The sequence below is a fragment of the Chlorocebus sabaeus genome, chromosome 2, assembly GCF_047675955.1.
Source record: "Chlorocebus sabaeus isolate Y175 chromosome 2, mChlSab1.0.hap1, whole genome shotgun sequence".
Classification (NCBI taxonomy): Eukaryota; Metazoa; Chordata; class Mammalia; order Primates; family Cercopithecidae; genus Chlorocebus; species Chlorocebus sabaeus.
In genome coordinates, this window is record NC_132905.1 from 17,141,894 (window position 1) to 17,164,962 (window position 23,069).

At 42.0% G+C, this 23,069-nt stretch overlaps 1 protein-coding gene across 3 annotated transcripts in view; it reads right to left on the reverse strand.

Annotated features, from left to right (window-relative positions):
• Positions 1–23,069, reverse strand: part of EYA2 (EYA transcriptional coactivator and phosphatase 2) — a 284,816-nt gene that overhangs the window by 95,214 nt on the left and 166,533 nt on the right. For all 3 annotated transcript variants that reach the window (XM_008015099.3, XM_073006162.1, XM_073006149.1), the window contains 2 exons: positions 15,002–15,069; positions 12,848–13,025 (listed from right to left, as the gene is read on the reverse strand). In XM_008015099.3, the coding sequence (XP_008013290.2) occupies positions 12,848–13,025; positions 15,002–15,069 (246 nt within the window). The remainder of the gene's footprint in view (positions 1–12,847; positions 13,026–15,001; positions 15,070–23,069) is intronic.

Genomic DNA, 23,069 nt, shown 5'->3' on the forward strand with positions numbered 1-23,069 from the left:
TTGTACTTTACTACCCTTATTTAGTTAGTGAGAGAACTCAGGTTTAGTGAGGTGACTTACTGGCCCATGTGAGTCTGCAAATGAGTGGCAGAGCCAGAACTAAAACTTGGGCCTGTCCTTGTCACTAGAGAGTGACAGAATTGTAAAGCAGTGCGGAAACTTCGAGGACATCCCATCCCATTTTCTCACTTTACAGTTGCTTGGTTTAGCTCCCAAATGTGTCACACAGACGCCATCCTTCCTGCCCTAATTGCCAGTTCTTGGATCATCACGGGAAAATGACTTTGTCTAAAAATACTTGGCTAGGGAGAGTTTTTCTCTACCCTGAAAGAACTATTTCCCTTTAAAACCCAAGGGACTGAACTTTGTGTTTATTTAATATTTATAAAAGCTTCTTAGCAGACTAAGGACCTAATAGGACAAGACACGATTGCGCTGTCAGGATGGCTGGGCGTTTTCCACCTCCCCAGAATCTTCAGGATACAGCAGGAGAGATTCCCAAACACTGAGCGAGCAAAGACTTTCCTCTGGAAAAAGAATTTCTTCTCAATTCACAGATGCTGAAGAGCAATGTAAATAAGGTATTTTCTGGTTCACTTGGTAGTTTAAGGCTACTGGGCTTAGAAAACATTTGTTGCCTCCCATTAAAACAGGCAAATATTAAAAAGAGGGGTAAATGCTAGTTATCTAAGAAATGTCTAAAATAAGGTCTGTGTGAAACCAATTTCGTAGGGGTTCCAAAAAAACAAACAAACAACAAACAAAAAAAACCAGGCCTTTACCCAAATGTACACATTCTCGAGAATGAGGAGTGATATGGTTTGGACTGTGTCCCTGCCCAAATCTCCTGTCGAATTGTAATGCTCAGTGTTGGAGACAGAGCCTGGTAGGAGGTGACTGGATCATGGGCGTGGAGTTCTCATGAATGGTTTAGCACCATCTCCCTCTCCCCTGGGTACTGCACAGTGAGTGAGTTCTCACGAGATCTGATTGTTTAAAAATGTGTGGTACCTCCCCCCGCCCTCTCCTTCTCCTGCTCTGGCTATGTAAGACATGCCTGCTTCCCTTTTACTTTCTGCCATGATTGCAAATTTCCTGAGGCCTCCCCAGAAGCTAAGCAGATGCCAGCACCATACTTCCTGTACAGCCTGAGGAACGATGAGACAATTAAACCTCTTTTCTTTAGCTGGGATTACAGGCACACACCACCATACCCGGCTAATTTTTATATTTTTAGTAGAAATGGGGTTTCATCATGTTGGCCAGGTTGGTCTCAAACTCCTGACCTTAAGTGATCTGCCTGCCTTGGCCTCCCAAAGTGCTGGGATTATAGGAATGAGCCACTGTGCCCAGCCATTAAACCTCTTTTCTTTATAAATTACCCAGTCTCAGGTATTTCTTTATAGCAATGGAGAACAGACTACTACAGAGTAAAAGTTCAAGGTCACAGTCAGAGATCCACAGGATAGAGCAGTTTATGTAAACTTTTCTTGGAGTCATTTCATTCTTTTTCTTTCTCTCTTTTAATGTGTTTACTTATTTAACAGTGTTACTGAGGCACAATTGACATACAATAAACTAGACATAGAGTACACAATTTCTGAAGTTTTGACGTATGTACACATCTGTGAAGCCATTGCCACAATCAACATAATAAACAAATCCAGCACCCCAAGAATTTTCTTGTTATCCCTTTGGATAATCTCTTCCTCCAGTTCCCCTCCCCAGGCAACCACTAATCTGCTTTCTTTCACTATAGACTTTAGTTTGAATTTTCTAGAGGTTTAAAAAATTGGAATCACATAGTACATATTCTTTTTTTCTGGCTTGTTTTGGTCAGCATAATTGCTTTGAGATTCAGTACATGTGGTGTTTATTGATACTTCATTTCTTTCTTTCTTTTTTTTTTTTTGAGACAGAGTCTCCCTCTGTTGCCAGGCTAGAGTGCAGTGGTGAGATCTTGGCTCACTGCAATCTCCGCTCCCGGATTCAAGTGATTCTCTTGCCTCAGCCTCCTGAGTAGCTGGGATTACAGGCATGTGCCATCATGCCCCACTAATTTGTATTTTTAGTAGAGACAGGGTTTCACCATATTGGCCAGGATGGTCTCGATCTCTTGACCTCATGATCCGCCTACCTCGGTCTCCCAAAGTGCTGGGATTACAGGCATGAGCCACCGTGCCCAGCCCAATATTTCATTTCTATTGCTGATTACTATTCGATTGTATGGATATATCAGAATTTGTTTATCCATTCACCTGTGGGTGGACATTTGGGTTGATCCTAGTTTTCAGTTCTAATAAGGCTGCTATGAACATTAATTCACACATTGTTCTACATGTAAGCATTTTTATCAAGCAAGCTTTCTAGGTCATATAATAAGTAGTGTTTAAGTTTTTAAAAAATGGATAGGGCCAGGTGTGGTGGCTCATGCCTGTAATCCTAGCACTTTGGGAGGTCAAGGTGGGAGGATTGCTTGACCCTGGGAGTTTGAGACCAGCCTGGGCAACATAATGAGACCCCATCTCTCCAAAAAATACAAAAATTAGCTGGGTGTGGTGGCACATGCCTGTAGTCCCAGCTACTCAGGAGGCTGAGGCCAGAGGATCACTTGAGCCCAGGAGGTCGAGGCTGCAGTGAGCTATGATCACACCACTGCACTCCAGCCTAGGTAACAGAGTGAGATCCCGTCTCAAAAAAAAAAAAAAAAAAAAAAAAAGAGAGATGATTTATTTTCCATAGTGGTTGTACCATTTTACATTCTACCAGCAGTAGATGAGAGTTCTGGTTGCTCCAAATCCTTGCCAGCCCTTGGTATGGTCAGTCTTTGTGATTAAAGCCATTCCAGTGGGTATGTAGTGGTGTCTCATTGTGAACTTAATTTGCATTTCTCTAACGATTAATGATGTTTGGCATCTGAATCACGTGCTTTTGGCCATCCCTATATCTTCTTTGGTGAGGCATCTATCATCTGTTTAAATATTTTGCCCATTTCTTTATTTTTATTTCTTTATATTTTGAGACAGGGTCTCACTGTGTTGCCCAGGCTGAAGTGCAGTGGCACAATTATAGCTCCCTTAGTGTCGATGTCCCGGACTCACACGATCCTCCTGCCTCAGCCTCCTGAGTAGCTGGGACTGCAAGCCTGCACCACAACACCTGTCTAATTTTTGTATTTTTTATACAGACAGGGTTTCCCCATGTTGCCCAGGCTGGTCTTGAACTCTTGGGCTCAAGCAATCTGCCGACCTTGGCCTCCCAAAGTGCTGGCATTACAGGTGTGAGCCACCACACAGAGCCTGCCCATTTCCTTTTCTTTTCTTATTTATTTATTTATTTTTGGAGACAGAGTCTCACTCTGTCGCCCAGGCTAGAGTGCAGTGGTGCAATTCCAGCTCACTGCAAACTCTGCCTCCTGGGTTCAAGCGATTCTCCTGACTCGGCCTCCCGAGCAGCTGGGATTACAGGCACATGCCACCATACCCAGCTAATTTTGTATTTTTCAGTAGAGACGGGGTTTCACCATGTTAGCCAGGCTGATCTCAAACTCCTGACCTCAGGTGATCCGCCTGCCTCGGCCTCCCAAAGTGCTGGGATTACAGGCGTGAGCCACTGTACCCAGTGCTGCCCATTTCTTTATCAGATTGTTTACTTTCTTATTATTGGGGTTTGAGCACTCCTTCTATATTCTGAGTACACATGCTTTATTACAGATATGCCTTGCAATTATTTTCTCCTGGACCATTGATTTCTTTTCATTCTCTGAACAGTTTTAAATTTGTATGAAGTCCAGTTTATATTCTTTTTTTTCTTTTTGGATCATATTTTTGGTGTTAGGTATGAGAAATCTTTGCCTAAATCGAAGTCACAAAACTGTCTTCTATGTTTTCTTGTAGAACATTACAGTTTTATATTTAAGTCTATGATCTATTTTGCATTTTTGTGTGTGTGTCATGTGAGGTATGAAGTATAGATATTCAGTTGTTCCAGTATTTTTTTTTGTTTTTTTGAGACGGACTCTTGCTCTGTCATCCAGGCTGGAGTGCAGTAGCATGATCTTGGCTCACCGCAACCTCTGCCTCTCGGGTTCAAGGGATTCTCCTGCCTCAGCCTCCCAAGTAGCTGGGATTACAGGTGTGCACCACCATGCCTGGCTATTTTTTTGTATTTTTGGTAGAGACAGGGTTTTATCATGTTGGCCAGGTTGATCTTGAACTCCTGACCTCAGGTGACCCACCTGCCATGGCCTCCCAAAATGCTGGGATTATAGGCGTGAGCCACTGTGCTCAGCCGTTCCAGCATCTTTTGTTGAAAAGACTGTCCTTTCTCCATTTCTCCATTGAATTGTCTTTTGTCAAAAATCAGGTGACCACATACATGTGGGTTAATTCGTTTATTTACTTTGGAGATAGAGTCTCACTCTGTCATCCAAGCTGGAGTACAGTGGTGTGATCATAGCTCACTGCACCCTCAAACCCCTGGCTGAAGCAATTCTCCCACCTCACCTTCCTGAGCAGATGGGACCACAGGCACAAGCCACTGCTTGGCTTATTTTTATTTTTTTGCAGAGACAGGGTCTTGCTATGTTGCTCAGGCTGGTCTCAAACTTCTGGCCTCAAGTGATCCTCCCTCTTCGGCCTCCCAAAGTGCTGGGATTAAAGGCATGCACCACGGCACCCAACCTATTTCTGAACTCTCAATTCTGTTCCATTGATTTATTTGTCTATCTTTATGCCAATGCTGCATTGTCTTAAGTACTGTGGCTTTAAAATGGATTTTAAAATCAGGTAGTCTTAGCCCTCTAACTTTGTTCTTGTCTACCAAAGTCATTGAGGCTCTTCTAGGTCCTCTGCATTTCCATTTAAAGTTCAGAAATAGCTTGACAATTTCTAAACAAAAGCCTGAGATATTGTTAGAGATTGTGTTAATCTTATAGATAAATTTGGGAAAAGTTGGCATTTTAACAGTATTAAGTCTTCTGATTCGTGAACCAGGTATGTATCTCCATTTATTAATGCCTTCTTTAACTTCTCTCAGCAGTTTTATAGGTTCCAGTGTAAAGTCATGCGTATCTTTTCAGAAATTTAACCTTGAGTATTTCATATCTTTAAACTTTGAAATAGATCAAATGGCATTTAAAATATTATATTTCCTGTTGTTTCTTGATTTTTAGATATTCACCTAGTACCCTGCTATGCTGCTAAAGTCACTTTTTAGATCTAGTAGCTTTTTCATAGATTCCATCAGATTTTCTACATAGGTGACCTTGTCATTTTATCTCTTTACCTCATGAAGTTTTACTTCTTCTTATTTTTAAAAAAATTTAAATTAAGTTAAATAAACATATCTTTGGATGAAATTTATTAAGTATCTGGGTTAAAATGAGTTCTTAAATATATTTTCAGTAATCATTATTTACATTTCCATGTTACTTAATAATTGGCAGGTTGGGCCAGGCGCGGTGGCTCACGCTTGTAATCCCAGCACTTTGGGAGGCTGAGACAGGTGGATCACCTGAGGTCAGGAGTTTGAGACCAGCCTGACCAACATGGTGAAACCCCATCTCTACTAAAAATACAAAAATTAGCCAGGCATGGTGGTGGGCGCCTGTAATCCCAGCTACTCAGGAAGCTGAGGGAGGAGAATCACTTGAACCCGGGAGGCAGAGGTTGCAGTGAGCCAAGGTCACGCCATTGCACTCCAGCCTGGGCGACAGATTGAGACTCTATCTCAAAAAAAAAAAAATAATAATAATAATAATAATAATTGGCAAGGCACATTTTTTTCTTTCTTCTTCTTTTTTTTTTTTTTTTTGAGACAAAGTCTCGCTTTTTTACCCAGGCTCGAGCACAGTGGTGAAATCTCAGCTTGCTGCAACCTCTGCCTCCCAGGTTCAAGTGATTCTCCTGCCTCAGCCTCCTGAGCAGCTGGGATCACAGGCGTGTGCCACCACGCCTGGCTAATTTTCGTATTTTTAGTAGAGATGGGGTTTCGATATGTTGGCCAGGCTGGTCTTGAACTCCTGACCTCAGGTGATCTATGAGCCACCATGCCTGGTGTTTTTATTTCAAGTTTCACAGCAACCCTGCAGATGATGATGATAATTTTTTAATTGGACAAATAAAAATTGTGTATGTTTATGATGTACAACATGTTTTGATATATGTATATATCGGGGATGGCTAAATCAAGCTAATTAATGTTCACATATTTATTTTTTAATTTTACTAAAAACACTTAAAATCTACTCTCAGCAAGTTTCAAGTATATAACACTGATACGGTCTGGCTGTGTCCCCACCCAAATCTCATCTTGAATTGTAACTCCCATAATTCCCACGTCATGGGAGGAACCTGGTGGGAGGTGACTGAACTATGGGGGAGGGTCTTTCCTGTGCTGTTCTCGTGATAGTGAATGAATCTCATGAGATCTGACGGTTTTAAGAAAACGGCAGTTTGCCTGCACAAGATCTCTCTCTGCCTGCCGCCACCCACGTAAGATGTGACTTGCTCCTCCTTCTCTTCGAACATGATTGTGAGGCTTACCCAGCCACATGGAACCGAGTTCTCCATTAAACCTCTTTCCTTTGTAAACTGCTCAGTCTCAGGTATGTCTTTATCAGCAGCATGATGATAGACTAATACAATTCCTTATTTATTAACTATAGTCACCATATTGTACAATAGTTCTTCTGAAATTATTCCTACTAACTGAAATTTTGTATCCTTTGACCAATGTCCCCTCCCCTCCCTCCCTCATTTCCTTCCTTCCTTCCTTCCTTCCTTCCTTCCTTCCTTCCTTCCTTCCTTCCTTCCTTCCCTCCCTCCCTCCTTCCTTCCCTCCCTCCCTTTCTTCCTTCCTTCTTCCCTCCCTCCCTTCCTCCCTCCCTCCCTCCCTCCCTTCCTTCCTTCACCTGATACCTGTGGTAAGAAAGTGTGTCTTCTTTTCTAATACAGGCATTTCATTCTATAAATTTCCCTTTAAGTACTGCTTTAATGACATTCCATAAATTTTGATATACTTATTTTCATTTTCATTCAATTCAAAGTGCTTTTTAATTTCCCATTGATTTCTTCTTTGACCCATGGGTCATTTAGATGTATATTATTTAGATCCTGAAGATTTAGGAACTTCCCAAAATCTTTCTGTTATTTATTTCTAATTTAATTCCACTGCTGTCAGAGAACATGCTTCGTATGCCTTGATTCTTTTAAAGGTACTGAAACTTGTTTTATGGCCCAGAATATATTAATATTTATCTTGGTAAATGTCCCATGTGCACTTGAAAAGAATGTGTATTTGCTGCTGTTGGGTGAAGTGTTCTACAGATTGCCTGTTACATACAGTCTTTTCCTTTCATTCCAGATCTTGTTTTCCTCTCCAGAGAAAATGACTATTAACAGTTCTTATTGCATCCTTCTAGAAATTCCTTACGGAATATGAGTAAATATGGGTATTAACCTACACTTAAACTTTTAAGAAAACTCAGGCTCACATTACACATGTAATTCTGCCTCCTGCTTTTTTTTTAATCTATCACAATAGCTCAAAGAGAAGCCCATATTAGCATAAATATATCTGCCTTATTCTTTTTAACAGCTGTATAGTATGCCACTGGTGGATGCACCATGATTAATTTAACCTGTTTCCTGTTAATGACATGGTATCCAGGTTGTTTCCAGCCTTTTGCTATGATGTTGCTGCAATAAATATTCTTTTTTTTTTTTGAATAAATATTCTTGATGTGACTGACTTAAGGACTTTGAGATGGGGAGATGATCCTGGATTCTCTGGGTGGGCCCAATGGAATCACAACAGCCCTTAGAGAGGGTGAGGGGCTGGAGTTAGAGAAGGAGATGAGATAATGTAAGTAGAAATTGGAATGATGCAGGATCATGAGCCAAGGAAGGCGGGAGGCCTCTGAGGGTGGAAGGGCAAGGAAGTGATTCTTCTCTGGAGCCTCCAATAATATAACCCTGCTGATTCCTTGATTTTAGTCCAGTGAGAGCCATGTTGCATTTCTTACCTCCAGAACTGTAAAATAATCACTGTGTTGTTTTAAGACACAAAGGTCATAATAATTTGTTACAGCAGCAAGAAGAAACTGATACAGTGTCCAAACATTTCTGATTGTACCATACTCATCAGCAAAAAATTTTCCACTGCACAGATTCATCATATATATTGTAGAGCAAACATAAACAGAAATTGAAAAGGATAAAGGGGATACAAGAAGTTTCAAAATGTATTTTTGTATGTATTTATGTACTAACAGTACAAAATACAAAACCCTTGTGGTTATCACTAAAATTATTTGCATAATAGTATTAATAAATTTTTAATCAGAGTGAAAAAAATAAATATTCTTTTTACTTAAGTGTTTATACCTAGGTCAAAATTTATCTTTAGGATAAATTCTCAGATGTTGGATAGTTGAGTTAAAAGGGGTATGCATTTTAAAATTTGTTAGATGTTGCCAAGTTGCACGGAAGAGCCTTCCCAATTTCTTCTTGAGAGATTAAAAAAATTCTTCTTCTATTGCCAGAGGAAGTTGATCTTAGAAGTTAAAAAATCCTTCAACTTCTTTTTAGATAATTTGTACCATACTTAAAAATGTAAAAAGAAAAAAATCCTTAAGGAACCAATGATTTGGCTTTTCTCTTGAGTAACATGAGATGTTCAGATTCTGCCCTCTATATCAGCAAATTGCCCTGTAATCATCTGCAAATTGTTGGCACTTCACACACACATTAATGCATGTCAATGCAGAGTGTCCTAGGGTGGGGATGGGGTGGGTGGGGAATGTGAGTGGTGGGAGCACCAAAATACTATATCCAGGCAGTGCACAGAGTGAGTGTGATCTGTCAGTAAACCTCTAGAGCCTCTGGAGTTTGGAACCAACCACTCAAGGATATCCTGGATAATTTCAAAAGTAGAGTTTTTATGGGAAATTTAAAAAGAGTGCATGAATGAATGTGTGTGTGTGTGTGCGTGCGTGCGTGCACACACACATATGCTTAAATTCCCTTCCTTTACAGTGAACACTAGGAAAAAGAGGCAGGAGACCTCAGCTACAGCTGACCATTATTTATGTCATTAGATTTTATGTCAGCTTGTTAGACACACAGTAAAAACCATCTCAACCACTTATTGTTGAACCTTAGATCAAGGGATAAAGTAAGAACAGGGGGAAACAAGACAGAAAAATTTCAGAGAGATACAATGAGCCTTTATATTCACTCCTGATGGGAATAAAGAGAACCTTCTCACAAAACTCAGATTCTGGGGAAGTAAGCCATTCAATTCACCATTGAATTATAGATGGATTGTGGCATCTACTTGATGATTTCCTGCTTATAGTTCCTCTCTGCCCTAATTTCTCATCAGTGTTTTTTTTTTTTCTCCTCTGTTGAAATGAGATTGGAAAAACCACATTCTGAAAATCAGGATGGCCAAAGATAATTCGAGATCATGACAGAGAAAAAACTTTGTTAAACTTCAAACTCTTCAAAGAAAGTTATTAAATAGGTACTATGCATCATTAAATATTCTGGGATGGGATCACAATGACCAAAATCAATGCTCAAGCTCTAAACCTTTTAAAAAGTTGACTTTATTTAACATGCTTTGCCATATTGTCTCCATTTGTCATCAAACCAAGGATAACTCACTCACTCCCAGTGATGGAAAATTTAAGGGCTAAAATCAATAACCACACCAAGAACCCCAGGAACAAAACAGGTGGGTCTTCCCTATTGTTCCTTTTCTAACAATCAACCAATTAATATTTGTTGATGACTGTCTCCACACCATCGTGCTAGCTTAGCTTCTGCAAAACCCTACAAACATCAGCAGGTTTCAGAAAAGAAGACAAAGGAACAAAACTCAGTGACAGCTACTGACATTCTAATGTATTGCCACCATGTTATTTAATGTTGATAAGCCAAAACCATCTTGTAAAAGAGAAGATATGCATAGTAGGTCTGGGGAATGAATGAATGAATCCATAGGCTGGTGCGTTAGTTGCATAGGGATGTTACACACCAAGTTTTGTGACCACAGAGGGGTCAGGACATGGACTCTGTCACATGTTGCTCATAGCATAGGTGGGATCCATATCAAGGTTGTGGACATTTATTGTTTTTACTCATCCAGTGCCTCTTCTGTCTTCTTGTAGTTACAGTGCTCTGGGTTTTTTGAGGTGATCACCTCTTCCTCACTCTCAGTCCCTGGTGGTTGAGGTGAGACTGACCTCAACTCTAGCTCCAGCCATAGGCATGAGCCCAAAGTCTGCTGCTTCATCCAGCATTCCATTCCACTGACCACAGAGATTGGTTTGGGGATGAGCATGTGATATAAGCTGGGCCAATGGGAGCTTTACTTGGGACTTTTGCAGGAATGGCTAAGAAGGAGGAATTATGTTTGCTGGGGTGGATTAGCAGACAGGATTGACCTCTTGGTAGCTGGTGGCCATCTTTGCCACCATACGGGAGGAGCGTGGCTGAGAATGAAATGAACCCAGGAAAATTCAGAGCCAGAAGGAAGAGAGAGACAAAGTCTCAACTTTATCATTGGAACACCTAGAGCTAGCCCTATACCCTTGAACATCTTGGTTAGAAATGCCTAAAAATTCATTTGTTTTTTCTTAAACTAGTTTGAATTAGATTTTCTATATCTTTTGAAGCCAAAAAATCTTGGCTAATCAAAAGGGTTTCCTAAAACTATTGTGCCATCAGAAACAAACATCCTTAAAGACAACTCTATTAAATGGGCAAAGGACATGAACAGACATTTCTCGAAAGAAAACATACATGCAGCCAACAAGCATATGAAAAAATAATATCACTAGTCATTAGGGAAATGCAAATCGAAACCACAATGATATACCATCTCATACCAATCAGAATGGCTATCATTAAAAAGTCACAAAATAACAGATGCTGGCAAGGTTACAGAGAAAAGAGAATGCTTATACATTGTTCATGGGAATGTAAATTAGTTCAGCCACTGTGGAAAGCAGCCTGAAGATTTCTCAAGGAACTTAAAATGAAACTACCATTTGACCCAGCAATCCCACTACTGGGTATATATCCAAAGGAATATAAATTTTTCTACCATAAAGACACATGAATGTATATGTTCATTGCAGCACTATTCACAATAGCAAAGACATGGAATCAACCTAGATGCCCATCAATGGTGAACTGGATAAAGAAAATGTGATATATATAAACCATGGAATACTACGCAGCCATAAAAAATAAGATCATGTCCTTTGAAGCAACATGGATGGGGCTGGAGGTCATTATCCTAAGTGAATTAACACAGGAACAGAAAACCAAATACCACGTTTTTACTTATAAGTGGGAGCTAAACATTGAGTACACATGGATACAAAGAAGGGAACAATAGACCCAAGGACCTACTTGAGGGTGGAGGATGGAAGGAAGGTGAGGACTGGAAAACTACCTACTGGGTACTATGCTGATTACCTGGATGACAGAATTATCTGTACACTAGACCTCCGTGACATGCAATTTGCCCATGTAACAAACCTGCATGTGTACCCCCGAACCTAAAATAAAAGTTGAAAGAAAAAAAAAAACGAACATGCTTCAGGATGTTTTGAAGGATTCTGTAACTCTTGAGGACCCTGAGTTGCTATACTTGAACCCCTCTTAGACAAAGAATCAATATTTGAAGGCCTCTGCCCTTCTGTTCTCAAATGGGTTTTAGATAACCTATTCCTGGCTGTGTGCGGCCAGTGCATAGCAGGAGCGCTGGTTATGGAGGCCAACAAACTGGGGTTTGGATCCCAGCTCCACCAATTACTAGCAAGCTCCTTATCACTCTCATCTTCATTGTTCTTATCTAGAAAACGGGTGGGGACAATATCAACCTGTTTTTGTGAGGATTATGCCTCTCCTTATCGCAGTTTGTAACGAGGTATTTGTACGATTATTCGATTCCTGTCTGCAAAGCTTAACTCTACATTGCACTTTATTTCCCAAACTAAAGGGAGGGCCTGAAATGCAGCAGGTGCTTAACAAATATTTGCTGAATAAATATATAACTCAGTGATTAGAGAAGATCACACAGGTATGTGCTCAGCGCGAACCGGATGGCTAATATTTTCTTTCTTTATTTAATTTTTTGAGATGGAGCTTCCCTCTTGTTGCCCAAGCTGGAGTGCAATGGTGCGATCTTGGCTCACTGCAACCTCTGCCTCCCAGGTTCAAGTGATTCTCCTACCTCAGCCTCCCTAGTAGTTGGGATTAGAGGTGTCTGCCACCAATTAGGCTAATTTTTGTATTTTTAGTAGAGACAGGGTTTTACCATGTTGGCCAGGCTGGTCTCGAACTCCTTACTTCAGGTGATCCACCCACCTCGGCCTCCCAAAGTGCTGGGATTACATGTGTGAGCCACTGCACCTGGCCGGTAATATTATAAATACTACCGGGCTCATCAACTCCAAGGCCTACATGGGCCAGGCAGTAATGAACATGGGGTAAGCTGGCTAGATGTGGAATTGGGTGTGTCCTTTCTACAAAGAACAGGCACACTTAGTTTTAACCAAGTGATGTTCCTTGGGAATGTGGCTACTATGGCCAGATCTTCTTTCAAAAAAAGCCAGAAAATAGAATTTTTAGGTATTAATAAAATTTTCTGACTTTTAAACACAAATGCAATTAAACACACGCACAAACAGGCCAACAAAACATGTCTGAGAGATGGATTTAGCCCTTGGGTAACCTGTTTGTTACAACCAGGACCGATATCCGGGTCCTTCCTTCATAGAAGCTCTCAGGCCACAACCATGAATGGCCCCATCAGTGCCTGCACCTACCGGCAAGTGACTCGGAACTCTGGTTGGGGACGTTGTGAGATGCCTCCTGGAGGACGTAGGTGGACGTGGAGAGGGGCGAAGGGCAGATGCTGCTGGCCGGGACGTAGGGAGGGTTGTAGGATGAGCCGTAATACTGGGGGTACTGGCTCTGGGGGAAGCCAGGGTAGGAAGGATAGTCCTGGGAAGAGAAAAACAAACCAAGGACATGTGTGAGGAAGCCTTTCTGGGCTCGGGTCGTTGGTCAGCCTGGCCGCTCTGTCAGATCAAAAGGGTTTCCTAAAACTACTGTGCCATCAGAAACAAACATTAGAATCCATTCGAATAAAAGCTCTCTGTGGGCAGGAACTGTCTTCATTTTGGTTTCCTAGAAGCAGATCCTGGGGCAAGGATTCCAGTGCAAGGCGACTGTTTGGAAGGTGAAGAAGACACCAGCAGGGGAGTGGGGAAGTGAGACAGCAGATGCGGGACAGCAGCCTGCACAGGTGCTTCTGTGGTGGTGACCAGAGATGAGCCCTATGAGGAAAAGCTGAGATGGTCTAAAATCCACATCTCAGAACTGCCTCTCCCACAGGTCAAGGGAGCGGAGGGGTTTATACATCAACTTGTCGGTCTTTGAGAGCTGCTCCCAGGGGGCTTTAATTCCCAGGCACTTCCTGCCTGCCCCCATGCACTGGTTCTAGAAAAGCCCCTCGGGCCCAGGCATGCAGATGCTGGCACCTGGAGGTCCGCAGGCCACCCTAAGGGATATAGACGTGGCCCTGACGGCACCTGTCCTGGTCACTGTTGTATCCTCTGCACCTGAAACAGTGCCTGGTATATGTAGTAACTCAACAAATACTACTGGTTAAATTAATAAACAAATGCATTAACAATTAAGACCACACCCCCCCCCCCCCGCATGACACACACACAAACCGAGACCACACCCATACCCACACGACACACACACAAACCCAGGAGACGAGGTGACATTTTATGTTCATGGGGAGGAGGTGCAAATATATGGGGAGGAGGTGCAAATACAGCAGCACCTGCACAGCATTAGGGATCTAGAATATTCTCTGAGGGAGTCATGGAGATCAATTCAATAGCTGCCAATCACCTTTGATCAAGCTTTGTTTAAGCAGACCAGGGATTCCAATTCTCCAACAGTCATTGTTTCAAATATCCTGCTCCACTATCACCAAACCAGTGCTTCTCAACTCTGCATGGAACTCACAGAATGTTCTGTTTCCTGGGCTCCACCCCAGAGCTAGGAGTCAGAGTTCCTGGGGGTGGGGCAGGGGCAGTCAGTGTTTTTGAAAAACACAGATTTAATGATGAAATGGAGGGTTAAGAACCACATCTTAAAAAGTACTGTTTTATTTACAAGTATTTTATCTATGTACATAGTACATTAGAAATAATGCAAAAATACATGAAACAATTTTTACATTTGCTAAGTTTTAAGTTATCTAGATTCTCACTGGAAAGAAATTGTGTGGTCCTCAGACCTAAATATGTTAAATATTCCTAAAGCCCAACTACCCCAGGGTGGTTCTGTTTTAATGGTAGCCTGAAAGCAAGTGAACCTTTTGTTTTGAAATAATTTTAGGTTTACATGGAAGGTGTATACACAGCAGAGTTACCTCACACCTTTAGCTGATGTGAATTCTTAATTCACTTTGTAAGTGACATCAAGAGAATCAAAGTACTAGCCAACATTCACCTACATAGAGTTGACTTTGCTCGATTTAACAAGTATTTATAAAGCTCCCATTGTGTGCTGGGCTCTCACCACTGGGGATGCAGAGGTGAGCAAGACATACGGTCCCCCTTGAGAAGCCCATGGTCTGGTGAAAGAACCCACCCGTTTGTATTAATATATACCAGATTCAACAGTCAATGGGTGTCTTGGGCCCAGGTCAAGATGGAACATACTTGTAGATCTCCATGACATCTCAGGAATCTTCTAACAATTCCTACGTATCTGCCTGTATGCTGTGTCCTTCCAGCGGCCTTTTGTACAATCTAGCTCCTGTAGTCTCCAAACCCAGGGAATAAGAGGCAGGTTCCCAATGGGGATTGTGTGTGTCATGGGCTCTCTGGGTGCCTTGATGTAAAGGGAATATTTCCAGAAAGAACTAAGGAAAGAATCGGGAGGGAGCCGTCTACCTGGTGCACACTCCCAAATCCGGCTGCGTTGCCCAGTCCATTTCCTCCTTGATAGAACCCTGTCGTGCCTGTAGGAAGGAGGAACAGGGGTACAGGTTAGGTTTCTTTTCTTTCTTTCTTTTTTTTTTAAAGCAGTTTTCATGAACCTCCCTCCATGTGGCTTCAAGGGTGACAGCTGGGCAGAAGCTCTGGTTCCCAGTAGTAATGCCTCACAGCAGCCTTCCCAAAGCAACCCGGGTAATACTTATTGACACTAATCCTCTGGCAATGCCTGCCACCAGCATCACCACGGCCTCCTGGGTGCTTCCAAGTGCTTGCTGATGAGACTGTCATTGTGGCTCATGTGGCCCCTAAGTCTCTGGGTCTTTCTCTGTCCGGATGGCATGTTGGTGGCCCACACTCAAGAGCCAGATTAGGTTTCTTATAGTCGGAGAGGAACATGTAGGAGGAGGGTGTCACGGCCAGGTGGGGTCTTTGAGATCTGACAGTCTGCGATGGAACCTGTGACTTTGGTTACTAAATTTCTCTGAACCTCAGTTTCCTAGATAGATGTGGAAAATAAATGGTGTCCTTTTCAAAGGGCTGTGGTGAGAAATAAGTGAGATAGTGCCCACTACCCGGATCCTGGTCCTTAATAATTATGTTTTTAAAAAATTTGAGGCCAGGTGTGTGGTGGCCTCAAATTTCTCTGTAATTCCAATGTTTTGGGAGGCTGAGGTGGGAGGATCGCTTGAGCCCAGGAATTTGGTCATTTAAGTGTTTCACTTTTTAAAGAAATGGCCAAACTGTTTTCCAAAGTGGCTGTGCCATTTGCATTCTTACTAGGAATGCATGAGAGTTCTAGATTCTCCAGCACATGGTAGTTTCAATCTTCTCGATTATGGCCTAATAGTCTGGTCAACATAGTGAGATGTTGTCTCTACAAAAAATTTAAAAAATTGGCTGGGCACAGTGGCTCATGTCTGTAATCCCAGCACTTTGAGAGGCCGAGGCGGGAGGATCAGGAGGTCAGGAGTTCAAGACCAACCTGGCCAACATGGTGAAATTCTGTCTCTACTAAAAATACAAAAATTAGCCAGGCATGGTGGTGGGTGCCTGTAATCCCAGCTACTCGGGAGGCTGAGGCAGGAGAACTGCTTGAACTCGGGAGTCGGAGGTTGCAGTGAGCTGAGATTGTACCATTGCACTCCAGCTCTGGGTGACAGAGCAAGACTCCATCTTGGAAAAAAAATAAATAAATAAATAAAATTGCCAGATGTGGTGGTGCATGCCTGTAGTTCCAGCTACTTGGGAGGCTGAGGTGGGGGGATTGCTTGAACCTAGGAGTTTGAGGCTGCAGTAAACTACAGTCTCACCACTGCACTCCAGCCTGCACATCAGGGCAAGACCCTGTCTCTAGAAAAGAGTAAATAAAAAGTATTTGTTTAAAAAATTGTGATATATATACAACATAAAATTTACCATCTTCACCATTTTAAAGTGTACAGTTCAGTGGCATTAACTACATCCACATTATTGGATACTCATCATCATCATTCATGTTCAGAACATTTTTCATCTTGTAAACTTGGAACTAGGTACCCATTAAACAACAATGCACAATGGCATAGATGTGCAAGATCCAATATTGGGCCATTATGGATAATGCAATATAAGCATTCATATACAAGTCTTTGTATGGATATATATTTTCATTTCTCTTGGGTAAATCCCTAAGAGTAGAATTACGGAGTTGTGTGTAAGCTTATGTTTACCTTTTAAAAGAAATGGCCAAACTGTTTTCCAAAGTGGCTGTGCCATTTTACACTCTGACTGGTAATGCACAAGAGTTCTAGATTCTCCGGCACTTGGTCACTTCAGTCTTCTTGATTACAGCCACTCTAGTAAGTATGTGGTTGTAGCTCACTGTGGTTTTAAGTACATTTCTCCAGTGACATGACTAATGGTGTTGGGCATTTTTCATGTGCTTTTTAGTTATTCACATATCTTTTGGATGAAATATCTACTCAAATCTTTTTCCCATCAAATCCTAGTCAAATCTTTTTTAAAAATTAGGGCCAGGCGTGGTAGCTCATGCCTGTAATCCCAGCACTTTGGGAGGCCGAGGCGGGTGGATCACGAGGTCAGGAGATGGAGACCATCCTGGCTAACACGATGAAACCCCGTCTCTACTAAAAATACAAAAAATTAGCCGGGTGTGGTGGCGGGCGCCTGTAGTCCCAGCTACCTGGGAGGCTGAGGCAGGAGAATGGCGTGAACCCGGGATACGGAGCTTGCAGTGAGCAGAGATCTCGCCACCGCACTCCAGCCTGGGCAACAGAGCGAGACTCCGTTTCAAAAAAAAAAAAAAAAAAAATTTGGTTTGCCCTCTTATTACTGTTATAAGAGTTCTTTATATACTTTGGACACAAGTCCTTGATCAGATACATGATTTGTGAATATTATCTCCCAGTTTGTGGCTCGTCTTTTTCTTAATGGTGTCTTTTGAAGGGCAAAAGATTCTTTTCTTTGATGGATTTTGCTTTTGTTGCCTAACTCAAGGTCACAAAGATCTGCTCTTGTGTTTTCTTCTAGAAATTTCATAGTATTAGTTCTTATATTTCAGTCTATGATCCAATTTAAGTTAATCTTTGTGTATAGTGTGGAATAAAGGCTTAAATTAATCTTTTCATATATATATGTGCATACACACACACAAGTTGTTCTAGGACCACTATAAAAAGTCTATCCTTTCCCCCACTGAATTATTCTATTATTTTTTAAAATTTTTGTGGGTAGACAGTAGGTGTATGTATTTCTGGGGTACATGAGATGTTTTGATACAGGGATGAAATATGAAATAAACACATCATGGAGAGGGGGGTATTCATTTCCTCCCCCACTGAATTACTTGGCACCATTGCCAAAGATAAACTGACCATAAATGAGACTTAAAGATCATAACTGGACTTTATTCTGTTTCACTGATTTATCTATCCAATATCAATTCCATCCTATCCTTATTACTGAAGCTTTATGGTGAATTTTTTTTTTTTTTTTTTTTTTTAAACAGAATCTCGCTCTTCTCACCCAGGCTAGAGTGCAGTGGCGCCATCTCGGCTCATGGCAACCTCTGCCTCCTGGGTTCAAGTGATTGTCCTGCCTCAGCCTCCCAAGTAGCTGGGATTACAGGTACCCACCACTATGCCCAGCTAATTGTATTTTTAGTAGAGATGGGGTTTTACCACGTTGGCCAGGCTGTCTTCAACTCCTGACCTCAGGTGATCCGCCTGCCTCAGCCTGCCAAAGTGCTGGGATTATAGGCATGAGCCACTGCGCCTGGCTTATGGTGAGTTTTGAAATCAGGTAGTATAAGTTCTCCAACTTTGTTCTTTTTCAAGGTTGTTTTGGCTTTTAGTTACTTTGCATGTCAGTTTCTACTAAATGCCATCTGGGATTTTGGTAGGAATTGGACTGAATCAATGGACTTCTTTTATGAGATGAGGTCAGATGAGAAAGTTGGGGCTGGATGCTTCAGGACCTGGAAGCCTGGAAGGTAGTTTGCATCTGCTGAAGGGGCACGGACTGCTGTCAGAGGTTTTAAAGCAGCGACTGGCACAACTCCAGGCACATCTCTAAACATTCACATTAGTTGCTGGTTAGAAAACAAATGGCTACTCAAATGAGTGGTGACCTACATCAAACCAGAAGCTTTTAGAGTCCAAGGCTACTTTTTATAAAGTGGCTGAAATAAGCACAATGGACTCCAGGAAACTTACTTCCCAGGGGTAAGGTAGAAGAAGATAAGAGGACAATAAACGAACGACAACACCTCTACAATTATCCAAGATGATGGATCCATCAGGACCATAGGATCTCAACTCTTGCTCTGCATCAGAATCTTCCAAAGAACTTGAAACAGGCTGGGCGCGGTGGCTCCAGCCTGTAATCCCAGCACTTTGGGAGGCCGAGACGGGTGGATCACGAGGTCAGGAGATCGAGACCATCCTGGCTAACATGGTGAAACCCCGTCTCTACTAAAAAATACAAAAAACTAGCCGGGCGAGGTGGCGGGCGCCTGTAGTCCCAGCTACTCGGGAGGCTGAGGCAGGAGAATGGCGTGAACCCGGGAGGCGGAGCTTGCAGTGAGCCGAGATCCGGTCACTGCACTCCAGCCCGGGCGACAGAGCAAGACTCCGTCTCAAAAAAAAAAAAAAAAGAACTTGAAACAAAAAAACACAACAAAACAAAAAACAGTCTGAGGGCCCTTCCCACAGAGAGTCTGATTTGAGTTAGTCTGGAGTTGGGCCAGGCATCAGTATATGAAAACAACAACAACAACAAACCTTTCTGGGAGATTCTAGTGCACACTGAGAATTGAGAACCAATAGTCTATGATAAATTCTTTATGGTCCAAATGGGGAGACTGAGGCACAAAGAGGGAATGCAAACAGTGCTGTTCCTGTGCTTTGGTCTTGGCAGCAGAGAAGGCCTTGAGCCTGTCTCCTGCTTCCCAGCTCAGGGCCTTTCCACAGCAGCACATGACTTCTCTACACAAAGACACCGAGGTCATTAATTAGTTCATTAATTCATGCATGCATTCATTTATTCATTCCACTGAGATTATTGAATGCTTTATGCACCAAGCACTGTATTAGGCACTTCACTTTGTATACAACTGCACTTAATCCTCACATCGATCCTGAGAGGAAGGTATGTAATTACCAATCCTATGTTCTATACAGAGAAACTGAGGCTTAGGAATGGAGCTCTTCCCAAGTCATAGAGCTGGTAGGCTGTGGAGCTCAGATTAATTCCTTTATTCATTCATTTATTAATCAAACAAAATGTGTCAGAATAAGGGAGAAAGAATAGGAATGACAGCAGATTTCTCATCAGGAACCATGGAGGCCAGAAGAAAATGGCACGACATTTTTCAAGGGCTTAAGGAAAAGCAGCATCAACTCAGAATGCTATATCCAGACACAATATCCTTCAGGAATGAAGGGAAAATCAAGACATCCTCAAATGAAGGAAAACCAAGAGAATCTGTTACAGCAGCTCTACCCAGAAAGAATGGGTATGGGAAATTCTTCTCATAGAAAGGAAAGGATAAAAAAGCTGGAAACATCAGGAAGGAAGAAAGAAAAAGGAAAATAATAAAAATATGTGTAAATAAAGTCACTTAAGATAGTTCCTCTCCATGTGGTTATGCCAGTGGCTCAATATACAATTTGGTTGATTTGTTACATTAAAACTTTTAAAAAAATTTAAACATTTTTAATTTTTGTGGGTACATAGTAAGTGTATATATTTATGGGTTACATGTGCTATTTTGATAGAGACATGCAATGTGTAATAATCACATCAGGGTAAACTGGGTATCCATCACCTCAAGCATTTATCCTTCGTGTTATAAACAATCCAATTATACTCTTCTAGTTATCTGAAAATGTATAATTAAATTTTTGTTGACTATAGCACATCTTAAACTTCAGGCTGGGAATCCCACTCTGTCTTCAATGTCCTGCCTAGACACATTTAGCAGAAGGTCTAGGTCAGTCTATTCCATTCAGGTCATCTGTCTGGTTCTGGTTACCATGGTGACCCTACTTGCAAAAGCTTAGGAAGCCACCTGTCTCAAAAGACTCCGGGCTGCAGTGTTTTCTCTTCTGATTTCTCTTTTCTTTTGCATCAACCTTCTGAATGATGACCCAGGGCAGGTTTGGAAACAAACAGGCCATCGTCTTGTCCCTTGGCATGCCTTCTGCAAAGTAGTCTCTTGTTTATTTTCATTTTGTGACCCAGGGTCAGCTGAAGAATGGACAGCTGAACAAACTACAGCATGAGGGCAGCCAGAGAGTACCTGCAATGAGAAATCCATCCTGTGCCAGAGAGGACCCAGGAAGAAGGGGGCACGTGGCCCCAGAAGTCTTGTGCCACAAAATGTGGTCTCTGGAGGGTTTTGACAAACAGACCTGGCTTGGTGCTGGAATGTGAAACACTGACCTCTTTCTTCCTTCTGGCTGATACAATGCCCAGTGAGGGAAGGCAAAGATGAGATGAAAAAAACAACCTCTTAAGGTGATGGTGGCAGGTCTCCTGGAGGGTCGCCTAATATTGATTCACCCCTTCTCTCTCATATTAATAGAATCTGTTTCTAAGCTGGGCACATGGCTGATTAGAATAAAAACTACAATTCCCAGCTTCCCTATGGCTAAATGTGGCCACATGATGAGTTCTAGGCAAGGGGATAGGAGTAAACTTGGAAGGGCAGGGGCGGCTTCTCTTTCTCCATGGAATGGGGCCATCTTGGATCATGCAGCTGAGCAGCAAGACATAAGGAGGTTGGACTCCCATCATATTTGCAGACTAGAACAGCCACATTACGACTTTTAGGTGAGAGAGAAATATCCTTCTTTCTTGTTGAAGACATTGCTATTTTGAGTCTCTGTCAAAGGCAGAGAACTGCTACCATTTTTGGTTGATTGGTTTTCTTGGGTTTTAAGTAAAAGTAGCCTCCAGTGCCTGACTCAGTAAAATTATTGTTATTATTATTATTTTTTGAGACAAGGTCTCACTCTGTTGCCTAGGCTGGAGTGCAGTGGCATGATCATGGCTCACTGCAGTCTTGACCTCCCAGGCTCTGATGACCCCCCTACCTTAGCCTCCTGAGCAGCTGAGACTACAGGTGCATGCCACCACATCTGGCTAACTTTTTGTAGAGATGGGGTTTTGCCATGTTGCCCAAGCTGGTGTTGAACTCCTGGGCTCAAGCAATCTGCCCACCTTGGCCTCCCTAAGTGCTTGGATTACAGGTGTAAGTCACCATGCCCAGCCAGCAAAACAATTTTTAAGTGGACATTCATTCATTTATTCATTCATTCCTTCAGGCATTCAACAATTCATTTCCTAGTGATGTACCAAATAGCACCGTGTGGCAGGCAGTGTTTTAGATATGGTGTTGACGCTGACATTCAGGTAAGAGAGACAGACAACAATCAAATGAACAGATACATAAGGAAGTGAGATAATTCCTGACAGACGAAGACACAGTGATACTTCTGCACAGCACTGCTGAGGTGTGGACTGCAGATTGGCGCCTGCTCACAAACCGTTTATTACTAGTCTTTGATGAGATAAATAGAGAAATTGAAAACCACTGTGTTTATTACCAGTCTAAGATAAATAAATTGAAAGTCACTGAGATAAACAGAGAAATTGAAACCTCCAGAGCAATTTAATACAGTACTCTACACCGTTAAATCTAATAATAAAAAATCAGGCTTTTAATTTATTAAAAATTATAAAATAAAAATTAAACAAATTCAAATTGTTTTAAACTTCATTGTTTCTCAACCTCTTTTTCATTATTGCCACCCTTCTCCAGGGTTCTTTTACAGTTTTTTTCCCTCCCCTAATTGCCCCACCTCCCATGAAATTTTCTTATTATAGTTAGACTGTATATCTGTTTTGGGACTGTATGTGACTGTGGCAAACTGGAATGCCAAGCTGTATGTAGGGAGCAGCGGTTTGTGGCAGATACCGGTTGGCCTCCCAACAGGCATGCCTGATTCCTCACTCCCCTGATAGCTTCCCTCTGTCTAGGCTGATGGAGACTGAGTCTTGCATTCCTGGCCTCCCTTGCAGGATGTGATGCTGGATCCTTCTTCAGGATGGCCATGTTATCTAGTTCTGGCCAAGGGGGCTTTTGGAAAAGACTTTTCTTCTGTTCCACTCCCCACACCCCCTCCCCTGAGTCATGTGAGGATGTAGTTTCTGGAGTGACTGCAGCCACGTTGGGCCATGAAGCCATGAGAGTAGAAGCAAAAGGCTCATATGCTGAGGTCAAAATGGGAGAAGGATAAAATGAATCTGATTTTTGATTATATAATTGAGCTGCCAAACTAACCTTGGGGTAGAGAGTTCTTGTTAAATACACAATAAATGTGATTATAGTTTAAGCCACTATTAGTTGGGCTTGTTATTACTTGCAGCTAAAAGCATTCCTCACTGATAGAACGCTATTCAGCTCCAGCCAACCTCTGCCCCATAAGAATGTGAGTCTAATGTAGCCAGAACTTCTGGA